The sequence below is a fragment of the Marmota monax genome, unplaced genomic scaffold (genome assembly GCF_021218885.2).
Source record: "Marmota monax isolate L192 unplaced genomic scaffold, Marmota_monax_Labrador192_F-V1.1 WCK01_AAM20220418_F8-fsc00023, whole genome shotgun sequence".
NCBI lineage: Eukaryota > Metazoa > Chordata > Mammalia > Rodentia > Sciuridae > Marmota > Marmota monax.
Genome location: NW_026692907.1, coordinates 1,314,279 through 1,327,066, shown reverse-complemented (window position 1 = coordinate 1,327,066; position 12,788 = coordinate 1,314,279). Strand labels below are relative to the sequence as shown.

At 38.2% G+C, this 12,788-nt stretch overlaps 1 protein-coding gene across 3 annotated transcripts in view; it reads right to left on the bottom strand.

The window, feature by feature from the left end:
• Zfyve9 (zinc finger FYVE-type containing 9) overlaps nucleotides 1-12,788 on the bottom strand; it is a 234,470-nt gene that overhangs the window by 41,719 nt on the left and 179,963 nt on the right. For all 3 annotated transcript variants that reach the window (XM_046451092.2, XM_058581453.1, XM_058581454.1), the window contains 2 exons: nucleotides 3,513-3,737; nucleotides 1,444-1,526 (listed from right to left, as the gene is read on the bottom strand). In XM_046451092.2, the coding sequence (XP_046307048.1) occupies nucleotides 1,444-1,526; nucleotides 3,513-3,737 (308 nt within the window). The remainder of the gene's footprint in view (nucleotides 1-1,443; nucleotides 1,527-3,512; nucleotides 3,738-12,788) is intronic.

Genomic DNA, 12,788 nt, shown 5'->3' with positions numbered 1-12,788 from the left:
TGTAGATGGACACAATATCTTTATTTTATTTATTTATTTTTATGTGGTGCTGAGGATTGAACCCAGGGCCTCAAGCATATGAGGCAAATGCTCCACCACTGAACCACAACCCCAGCCCGCAAAAAGATCTTTTAAATATGAAGAAGAAATAAAATTGCTAGAAATACAAAAGCTGAAAGAATTCATCACCAGCAAGTCTATGCTACAATAAATGTCACAGGGTATTATTCAGGCAGAAGGAAATGACACTAGATGGAAATGACACTAGATGGAAATACAGAGTTGCACAAAGGAACAAAGAGCACCGGATATGACAACTAAGAGTTTTTCTTAATGTTCAAATCTCTTCAAAAGATAACTGGAACAAGTATAGGCATGACAGAGTAAGGACAAAGAGCACCGGATGTGACAACTAAGAGTTTTTCTTAATGTTCAAATCTCTTCAAAAGATAACTGGAACAAGTATAGGCATGACAGAGTAAGGACATCACCAAATCCATTCCCCCCAAAGCAATTAAGTGCTGGGTAAATGGTGACCATTTCAATGCTCTGAAATTAGATCAAAAGAATGGAACACATTGTAAAGTGTTTTTCAAGAAAACTACTGAAATTCAAGTAAAAATAAAGTTGAAGCTATGACCTTCTTGCCTGAGGTAGTCCCCACGAACTGCTTAGTCCAATCAGAGCATGATGGTGGCTAGTAAAAGAGAAGGCCAATAGCTCTGTTAGTCTGAGGCCACCAACCTATTTGGAGCAAGTTATGTATAAATGTAGACTAGTCTGAATTTAAAAAGGAGTTCTGAAAGGTGAAACAACCACAGGGAGCTTAAAACACTCCAAATATCCTGGACCGACCTTGGTCTGTATATACATGCAGCAGAAAAAGATATAAAGGGACCCAAGTCAACCAACATTTTAAAAGAATCAGAACCTATATATATGTAGAGAGAAATGAGAGAGTCCAGCAAACAATAAAAGAATGAAGTTTAAATCCCAGTCCATATAGAGACCCATCAACAGGGAGTAGAAGCCTTAATGGCTTGAAGTATTTGAGTACAACCTTTGAACAATCCTTGGCTGAATAGTGTATCTCTCTCTCTCTCTCTCTCACACACACACACACACACACAGGATGCCAGTCTCAAAATGAAAACAAAGTGAAATGCTAAATATCTTATTTATATACTCCTCCTGTTTTCATAATAATCCTGCAAGGTCACTAATATATTAAGTATGTAATTAGGGGTTGGAATCCTGTACTATTTCACTGTATGTTCTCAAAAGAGTATATATGTTTTGTTCTCCTCTAACATAAAACTTTACCTTCTTTAAGTAGCAGGCACATGTCAATCAATAAAATAATAAAACCCTACTCTTCCTTCTCCCATACAAATTCAAGTAAGAAAAACAAAAAAAGAAAGAAAAGAAAAATTCCCAACTTACTGCAAGAAGATTCATGATGGTGTGCCCTGTCTCTCCAAACAATGGCTTTCGAAATCTGACACTGAAGAGTGGGCAGGGATAAACTGTGGAAATGAGAAAAGATCAGACTAAGTTAAGTAGTTTAAAATTCTCGGCAAAGAGATACCATGGCTAATATGCTCATTAGAACATATTAAATTTAGGATTCAAAAAGTAGGTAGTATGAGAGCAGATAAATCCTAAGCCAGAGGAAATCTTTTAAATAAAACCAGACTAAGCATTTTGCTGCAGCTATTCCAAAAATGACCAAAAGATCTTAAGAAGCAATCTTCTTCAAACTGGATTGATATGATCCAGGAAACATCTCTCAATTCCTCTGGGCTCAAGAAGTTTAAGAGTTCACTCTTCTATGCCTCCTAACCAGACCCTCCTTAGGACAGCCAATTACCAGGTGATAATACCAGCTTGCTTATCTCTCAAGCTTTGAGGTTTGACATTCTAGTATAAGTCAAGATACACATGTTGCTTCCTCTCATGCAATCCTTTATCTTTCATGCTTCATTTAACTGATTCACGTGACTCCTTCAGATCCATCCAAGAAGTGTTTTTGTCTAACTCCTTCATTCTTCGTCAAGTTAGAGCCCATCCTAAAACTCTCAAAGAATTTAACCTTAGAAACATTTCTATTTTAACACAGTATACCACTGTAATCATGATTCCTATAAATCTTTCTTACAAAGATTCCCAAAAGCCTATAACCAGGTCTTAGCCATTTCAGAATTCTGAGGATTTCTGATACAATGGTAGACCTTTATTAAATTCTTACTGAATGAATGAACTAATGAGTGAAAGAATAAAGTTGACTTTCTGAGTATACAGACTGTTTTATGATATATAAAATAATCTCCAATTTATCAAGCTAGTGTTAACACACAAGGCAAGCATTAAATTATCCAGTTTATAAAAAAAGCTGTCAGAGACCTTGAGTGAGAAACTGACAATCAGAAAGCCCCAATGAATGGCCCATAATTACAGAGCTACTGAGTGAGGCAACCGAAAACCTTATTCAAGTGGTCTGATTCTTAGACTCTGAGAACTTTTAATTAGGTAAAGATATAAAGATTAAAGTAAAGTTTGAATTTAACCTTTAATGTCTTTTTTTTTTTTAATCACAACTCAGTGCACTGCTACAGCCATGGTCAAAGAACTCTTCTTCTGTAGCCCTTACTAATTGAGAATGGCTTCTATACCATAGCTTTCGGCAGCTGTTAGGTTAAAATAAAGTATAATTCATGGGGCTGGAGTTGTGGCTCAGCAGTAGAGAGCTCCTCTAGCATGTGCGAGGCCCTGGGTTCAATCCAGGGCAAAATAAAAATAAAATAAAGGTACTGCATCCAACTACAACTAAAAATAAAAATATATATATATATATATATATATATATAATTCATCATAACTATTTAGCAATAAAGTGACAACAAACAGATTCACCATATACAATAGTTTACCATTAAAAAATTACTTAAGTTCAAAATTAATTTTACTAGAGATGATTGTGTTTTTATCAATAAACCATGAAAACAGTAAATTTATTTATTTGAATGCTGGGGATTCGACCCAGGGGCACTTTATCACTGAGCTACAGTCCCAGTCCTCTTTTTTTGGAATGACAGTGGGAATTCAATCCAGGGCCACTTTATCATTGAGCCACACCCCCAGCCCTTTTTATTTTTTATTTTGAGACAGGGTCTCAGTAAGCTGCTTAGGATCTCCCTATGTTGCTGAGGCTGATCTGGAACTTGTGATCCTCCTGTCTCAGCTTCCAGAATTGCTGAGATTACAGGCATGTGCCATACTTGTCAATTTACAAAGTAATAAATAACCACTGGCTTCTTCATTTGATATTTTCATTCCTTCCTATTATGCCCCAAATAAGTAGAGAGAGACTAGCCAGATTTAGCTTATTTATTTCAAAATACTATTTCTGCTGAATTGTATCATCAAATTAGAAGGGCTCTGAATAGCTTAAGACTTATTAAATCATCATGCCTTGGTTATATGTCTTAGAAGAAAATTTTTTTACTACTTACGTCGATATTCAGCTCCAAGTCTCAACATTAGTCGGATGGGAAACACTTTAGCCCAAGGAGTTTCCCACTTCTGGATAAGAATCCCAAACAAGTAAGGTGGGGTTGGGAGAACTAGGTCTTGCAGTGACTGATAGGTAGATGTCACATATAAAAATCCACCATGTTCTTTACTGCCGAGGAAACTTTGACTGAAGAAGGAATGTCCCAAGTTGCCCACAACATTTCCTAAAACAAAAAGTTCATTATATATTGTTTACTAGTAAATAGATCTTTTCTTGCTGTTTGTTTGTTTGTTATTGTTTTTACAATAATGGAGATTAAAACCTGGGGGCTTTACCACTGAGTCATACTCCAACCCTTTTTTGCTCTTTATTTTAAGACAAGGTCTCACTAAATTGCCCAGGCTGGCCTTGAACTTACAATTCTCCTGGTAGCTGGGATTATAGGCATGTTTCACCATGCCTGGCTTATTTATAATAATTACTTTTTATTGTTATATTTTTTAGTACTGGAGATTGAACTCGGGGCCTTCAACCACTGACCCACATCCCTAGCTCTATTTTGTATTTTATTTAGAGACAGGGGTCTATCTCACTGAGTTGCTTAGCACCTTGCTTTTGCTGAGGCTGGCTTTGAACTCACAATCCTCCTGTCTCAGCCTCCTCAGCCACTGCACTGCATCCAGCTATAATAATAATTATTACCCCAAACTGGGTCAGACATTACCAAACTCTAATTCCCAATCTTTCACTATAAAAGACTCCTGTGTAGAAAACTGGTTGTTAAATCAATGGCATTTATTAAATACAAAAATGTTATCCAATTTTATCAGGGCTTCATGCTGGTGAGCAGGAAATACTTCATATGATCACAGGGTAAAAGGTGGTCTAGTTAAAATCCAAAAATATTGTTGTTAAACTGTATAACTTTACTGTGTGAGATACTTTAGAGGTCTCAGGATAACAATTATTGGCTCAAAGGTCAAGAAAAACTAATTCAGATTAGGTGCCTGGTCTCTCAAAGCTTATATCTCACTGGGTAAATAAAATCAACTCATGAATGTAATAAACTGTCTACAGTAAATGCAGTTATGAGACATTAGGGAAGAAAAGGATTTATGGAGAAGGTAGTACCACAGATAGGATCTTTTCTTTGTAATTTTGATTGAGACAAATATGAAACATAGATGTACAACTTAAAAATTATTTAAACCCATAATAGGCAGTTTTCTCTCTTTTAAATACAAGTGTTATTTATTAAGCACTTTTTAATAGGTTTGCAAGTAAAACAGTAACAAGTATATCAGTCCTTCATTAAGGGGACATTTTCCTCAGTTTAGAATTACAGAGAGACCAAGCCCAGAAGTGCATGCCTGTAATCTCAGTGGCTGAGGCAGGAAGATCATGAGTTCAAAGTCAATCACAGCAATTTAGCAAAGTCCTAAGCAACTTAGCAAGACTCTGTCTCAAAATAAAAAAATATAAAGGGTTGGGGATGTGGCTCAGTGGTTGAGCACCTCTGGGTTAGATCCCTGGTACCAAAAAAAAAAAAAAAAAAAAAATTACAGAGAGCTGTTCAATAATGGAAGAACAGATATGTTCACTAGATAGGTACAATCTTCTTTTGAAAGCTCTTAAAACAAAAACACAAGAAATCCTCATCAGAGAAGTTAATGCTTGCTTTAACAGAAAACTAGAGTTTATATCTATAGACTCAGACTCCTGCTGTGAAGTGGGAATGTTTGTTGATGGTAGGATCCAAAGTAAAGGGAACACCTCCCTATAAAATTTAGAGAAGCTCTTTGGTATACACTATGCTGCCCTGATCATTAACACCTAAATTTTACATTTGAAATAGGACTTTTAAGAATACAGGGGTAGGAGCTGGAGTTGTGGCTCAATGCTAAAGCACTTGCCTTGCACATTTGGGGCCCTAGGTTCGATCCTCAGCACCACATAAAAAAATAAATAAAAACAAAATAAAGACATTGTGTTCATCTATAACTAAAAAAAGGGATAAAAAAGAATACAGGGGTAATATTCTTGCCCAAGCATTAGCCAACTCTGGCTGTACAATTAAGCTGCTGGGCCATATCTATTAAAAAAAAAACAAACAATCCCCATATAAAAGAAACAGTATAGGATTTTGAAGAAAAAAATCTGATTTCAGAGTCACAAAAATATGAGATTGAGTTTGAACATTCACTACTGTAGAATTGAGGCAAGTTAGTTCTGGGAGCACCAACATCTGTGTAGAAATGTGGGAAATTATATTAAATTTCAGACTTCTTGTGAAAAATAAATTATAAAATATATATAAAATACCTAACAGCATTAGCCATACAATGTGTTCCCAAAAATTTTTAACTATTATTGTTCTAATGCAAATATATACATAACAATAACCAAATCTTACAGGATTTCTTTTTCTTTACCAAAAATCATAGAGCAATATTTGTATAAATTTTCATTTTTTCTGGCACCCACTACAGAATTAGGGATAGAGTGGCAGGAACTTTTGGGAGATCAGATCCCCAAATACACCACTGCCTTTTTACTCCCTGCCCCAATCCTATAATTCTAAGATACCATAAAAGATACTTTATACCAATGCAAAATTCAAAAAAACAGACAATTAGAGAGGAGAAAAACCTTACTCAGGTTTGACAGGGGAGGAGGAAAATGGGAGATAAGAGATGGAAGATTTTTTTCCCCTCCACAATGGAAGGTGCATGATAACATTCCTTTAAAGGTCTAGTGATGGCATGCTATGGTTTCAAGATATCCCCCAAAAAACATGTTGGAAATTTAATTCGCAATATAACAGTGTTGGGAGGTGGAGCCTAATGAGATTAGGTCATGATGGCAGAGTGAATGGATTTATCATGGTATTATCATGGGAGTGGGTTTATTTAAAAAGGATATTTTGGGGCGGGGTTGTGGCTCAGCGGTAGACCGCTTGCCTTGCACGTGTAAGGCACTGGGTTTGATCCTCAGCACCACCAAAAAATAAAATAAACAAAATAAAAAGGACATTTGACCCTTTCTTGCTCTTTTGCCCCATCTTTGCCCTTCCACTGCCGTGGAATGACACAGTAAGAATGTTCTTGCCAAATGCCAACCAGTTGACCATTAATTTTTCAGCCTCCAGAATGTAAGAAATAAACTTCTGTTCATTATAATAACCCTAGTCTGTGGTATTCTGTTAAAACAGCATAAAACAGAGTAGGACATAATATACAATTTATGGTTCACAAAGACTGTTCTAGTGAATATACCTCAGGGGTAAAAAGTATGTTGCTTGGTACTCAAGGCATTCATTCATTATTCCTTTGGGATTCCCCTATTAGAGCCTAGAATCTATTACTAGTTATTTTTCCACACATTCTTATTTCCTTTCCATTCCTTTCTGCCATTATCACTTAACATCCTCTTCATTCCATCATACATTCTTCACTACATCCCTTCCCATTATCAAATACATCTTTCATCCTTTAAGTATTTATTTTATTTTTTAATGTGGATCTCCGATGTCAATCTTAATGAATGATTTCGACTATCATTAACTATTTCATACATAAACAAGTAAAATTCCAGAGTTGTAGATAATAGCAAAAATAAAATGCTGAGTATAAAAATTTGATAAGAAAAAAATAAGAAAATTTCATTAAAAGATAATCCAGAGCTATGAACTCAAAAAGTCTGTTATTATTAATTTGTATCAGTATTTCACTGTAAGAACATTCAATACAATGGACCCAATGAACTAATTTATGGAGATATATATTTCTATTGCTCTCTACATATCCCATGCCAAAAGACAAAAGACGTCAACAAATTTAGTTTAAAGGTGTTAACTGGTCTATAATTGGACAACATCTCATTCTAGAAAACAGAATGAGTATTCAATCAATAATTTTCAAAGAAATTTTACGAAGCATTAACCAGGTTATCATCAGAACAATGCAATCGGGAGGTTTACTTTACCAATGAAGAAACTATAGCTCTGTAGTAGAGATGGAGAGACTCCAATGGAATATTACTCAGCCATAAGGAAGAATAAAATGATGGCATTTGCCAGTAAATGGATGGAACTGGAGACTATCATGCTAAGTGAAATAAGTCAATCCCAAAAACCCAAAGGCAAAATGTTCTCTCTGATATGAGGAAGCTAACACACAAAAAAGGTGGGGAAGGGAAGAATAGACATTCATTGGATTAGACAAAAGGGAATGAAGGGAATGGAGGCAAGATGGGTACAGCAAAGAGTAGAACAAATCAGATATAACTTTGCTATGTTCATATATGAATACATGGACCAGTGTTAACTCCACATCATGTACAACCATAAAAACGGGAAGTTATTCTCCATATATTTATAATATGTCAAAACACATTCTACTGTCATGTATTAAGAAAAAAAGAGATAAGTGATTCTCAAAATACACATGGTAAAAGATATGGTAAAGTAAAATCTGGAAAGATTATCTTTCAAACTCCTAGCATTTCCATGAATCACTATGTCTTCCAAAAAATTAGTGTAATTTGAAATTTTCCATTTTAAAATTGTAGCTTAAACTTTATTTTTCAAATGCTTACTAGTAGCTCTCTTTAAATTCAGTTCAAATATAACTTACATACCTATGTGACAACAGCTTGCTTTTGTTTCAAAACACTTTTAAATCCTCACATCAACTCAAATGGAACAATTTCCAAGAAAATGATTCATTTATTTTAAGAAATACTAACAATTCTAAACATTAACATAATTAAAACACAAGCCATCAAAAGAATTTAGACAAGCTGGGCACAGTAGTACACACTTATAATCCCAGCTACTCAGGAAGCTGAGACAGGAGGATCACAAGTTGTTTGGGCAACTTAGGTAGGCCCTGTCTCAAAGTTAAAATAAAAAGGTCAAGGGATGCAGCTCAGTGGTATAGCACTTGCCTAGCATACACAACGCTCTAGGTTCAAGTCTCAGGACTACAAAAAAAAAATTTTTTTTTTAGACAGTTCCTTAGAATTCCTGCAAGGCAATAAACTGCAGTTAAGAAGGAACACATTATAAAAGATTTCAGTTTAGAGCATCTGTGGTTCACCCTGAATTTTAAAAAGCTGGAGAGGCACTATATTACTTCTTTTGGCTCTAAAAAGATTTAGAAAAGATATAGCCGAACTCAAATCTGAATTCAGGTACTTTTCCTCTAAGTGCATGATCATCAACGAGTTACTTTTGTCTTCAATGCCTTTCAGATTCCTCTTATATAAAATGTAAACAGTAACAGCATAAATATCACAGAATTGTTAAGAAATAAAACAGTGCATATAAAGCCATGAATATATTGCCTAGCATAAACTAATCACTCAATAAATGTTACGCATTCTTATTTTTTCTTTTGGGGGTGGGCTACTAGGAATTGAAACCATGACCTCACAATGCTAGGCAAGTGCTCTATCACTGAGTTATACCTACCAATCCAACACTGGCTTTTGATAAAGCCATATAAAAATGATACTTAAAAATCGCCTGGGTTAACTGTTGTCCATAGGTTAAAACTAAAGACAAAGAACACTTTAGAACGAAAGTACATGTTTTAAAAAAAGAGAGAGACATGATAAGAGGAAAAACTATCTTTCAAAGATCTAAAGTTGTAAAAAATTTCCCAAGTTATCTACTCAAGTGGCCTACTTAAGTGACCCATGTCATTTCTTTCTTTCTTAGGGGACCACAGATATTGAGCCTCAGAAACAGACTAATGTGAATGGTATGTTTCCATGTCTCCAAGTCACAGTACAAACAAGAAGTAAGGAATAGCCTGACATGGTGGTTTATGCCTATTATACCAGCAACTCGGGAGGTCGAGGCAGAAAGATCACAAATTCGAGGCCAGCCCAGACAACTTAGCAAAATCCCAGTCCCCAAATAAAAAATAAAAAGGGCTGGGGATGTAGCTCAGTGGTAGAGTACTCCTATGTTCAACACCTAGTATCACTTTTAAAAAGCCAGGAATAATAAGTATCACTTTTTAAAAAGCCAGGAATAATAAGTACAGTATTTTTATTCACATAAGTGTTCTCTCAGGATACCTTTCCATCTCGGTGCTTTTCTCCAAAGAACAAAAAAATGTTTCCTAGTGACATCATGCCAACTCATTAATTCCTTCAACCCATAGTTTTTAATTAAATCTCTCTAATATACCAGACTGTCTGTTTTAGGAATGGGTACAGAGTTGACCCAGACAGATAAAAATCTTGCCTTTATAGAGTTTACAATCTATGGAGAGAGACAAATAATTTCAGTAAGTATAACTAGAGACAAATGCTTTGAAGAAAATAAAATAATGTAACAGATTGATAGGGCTAGGGAAAGGAGACTTCTTTAGTTGAGAGAGTCAGGAAAAATCTCTGAACAGAAAACATTTGAGAACAGACTAAAACAAAGACAAAATGAGCCAATAAAGATCTGAAAGAGCATTCCAGTTCATGGAAACAGTAGTGCAGCAGCTGTGAATGGGAAATTAGTTTGATGGGCTCAAAGGTCACAAAAATTATCAATGTAGCTAAAGCAAATTAAGGGGTAGTTTTAGATAATGTCAGAAATCTTTAGGGGCTAGATAATATTGGACCACATGGACCAAAAGGAATTGGAGTTTCTTCTAACTGCAGTGGGAAGCCCACCTAAAGATTTAAGGCAGCTTCAGTTGTGTTTTCACACCTATTATTGTGTCATTGTGCTACATAAATGTGCTCTCAATTCCCCGGGATTAAATCTAGTATGTCTCAGGAATAGCTGAGAGAAGATAAACATGTCTGCAAATGTAGAACTGCAAATGGTTGAGAAGGAACAAGAAGCAGTATTCAAATACAAAAGAATTTAACATGCAAGGTTGAGAACATACATAGTCTATGTTTATAATTAAAATTTTCTTCTTGCTTTATTCTAAAATTAAATTTCAAAGTTGAAAATTAACAACTGTAAATCTTATCAAGCTCATGTAAATATAAATCAATAATCTCCTGAATTAATAGCTTTTTTGAAGAGAAACATTAAAATTGGTTAATTTAGGCTAAGGCATACAGAACTGAAGAATATACCTCAGGATCAGTAGTGAAGAACAAAGACTCAAATTATACAAAAGAGCAGTTAGATATGGATGGCTGATTTCAGAGGCTCCAATATTAAAAGGAGTTCCAAAGGAAGACAGTGGAAGGATAAAAGAGAAGTAATATCAAAGATTCAATAACCAAGGATTTTCCAAAGAAACAACAAAATGTATTATCACATTAAAAGTATACTTTGAGTCCTCAGCAGTAAAAATAAAAAACAAAATCATGTATGTGGCAGACACTAGACCAATGGAATAGAACAGAGTCCCAAAACAGACCGATTCATGTAAGATCAATTAATATTCAGAAACAGTTTCAAGGTAATTCAATAGTGAAAAACATAATCTTTTTAACAAGTGATGCTGGAACAACTAGACAGACAGTTAAAAAAAAGAACTTAAAGCTTTATCTCATTTATTACACAAAAAATTAACTCAAGGGTTGGAGATATAGCTTAGTGGAAGAGTGCTTGCCTAGCACCCATGTAGCTCTGGATTCCATCTCCAGGACTTGATTTAAAAAAACAAAGTTTAATTCAAGATGGATCACAGATCTAAAAACTTATAGAAAATAATATAAAAGAAAATGCGGGGATCCAACATGGCGGCAAGAGGGGAGGCAGCGCTTTCAGTACCTCCTCAACAACGGGGTCAGAGAGACGCATGGATACGCTTAGATTCGACCTGCTGAGAAACTCCTAGCAAAATTCCACTAAAGAGAGACCGGCCGGGAATCGGTAGGATTTTTGGAGGTGACAGTTTGCGCTAGACAAGTGAATCTCCGCCACGCAGCGCAGAGGTCCAGACCCGCCAGCCGCTGCCCGCGCGACTCGGCGACTGTCGGCTGCCTGCACCGGCCCCCGCGTCAGGGCGGATAGCCTCCGAGGCGCAGCGCAGCAGGAGCGGTGCAGGGACTCTAGGAAGAGGTCTCTCGCCAAGCCTTCATGAAATAGTGAACCGGGAGCTGAAACCAACCAGAGACAGACCAGTCCCACCACTCCCTTCGGACACTCCAGCAAGGAGCCTGGGGCCCGCCATAGCAGAGAGGTGACATCACCAGAGTTCCGCAGAATTCATTCCCAGGGGAATCCACGTGAGCAGGTGTGTGACTCCCACCCCCAACAGATACAAGCAGCCAGGAAACCTCGGGAATCTCTCCGGGGGTCTGTCTGTAGGGAAGCAGAGGGGATTCCAGATCCCCACCTCCCCTTAGCACCAGCGGTGACACCCAAGATCTTAGCCGCCAGTTTCTGGGGGCGTGCCCACCAAAGGGGTCCGGAAAAATTAAACTGTTGGTTCCCAGATCACCCCACCACAGCACTGGGGCTTAGATGAATGACAGAGAGGGTGTTCATCGTTCGGGATATAGGACACACGGTTGGGGCTGCAAGTGTAATCAGATCCTTGGGGAACCGCCTGTGGTGAACAGGACCTGGCTGGCTGGCTGGGAGGAGGAACAGGGGGAGGGGCCGGATAAGTGAAAGGGCTCTAGACTAACAGGATTGAGAGACTCCCAGGAGCCACTGTACAGGGATTTCTGTCAGCACATAGAGGGCAGAAGCTCGGCTCAGAGGGCACAACTCCGCCTATTGGAAGAGAAGAAAATGGGATTCAGCCATAGAACAGGGGATGCCAGCATGGCAGAGATCTGATGTCATCGGAGAGCGGCCAAGGAGAGAACTTCATCGGTGCCAGCGGCGACGGAAACAGTTGGTCCCCTGGTAGGGAGGGTGAGTCACAGATACCCGAGTCTCTCTCGCTTTGTCCTGGAGTCAGAGGGGAGGTGCGGGGCCGCCGCCCCCGCCCGCAAGGTAGGCAGACCTGCGACCAACCTGCAGATCAGGCCCAGCGGTCTGCAGGCGTGGTAGGAGGGGCAGGGCAGAGCCGCCGCCCGCGTCGGCAAGGTAAGCAGACCTGCGACAGACCGGCGGATCAGGCCCGGCGGCCTGCCAGCGTGGTACACACTTCACCCCAACTGGAGTAGGGGCAGAGCAGAGCCTTCGCCCGCGCCCAGATCAGGCCCAGCGGCCCGCCTGTGTGGTGGTCAAGTGACCCCAATTGGAGTGGGGACGGAGCGGAACTGACACCCGTGCCCGCAAGGTGGGCAGACGGGCGACCAACCTGCAGATCAGGCCTAGTGGTCCCCGGGCGTGGTAGGAGGGGCAGGG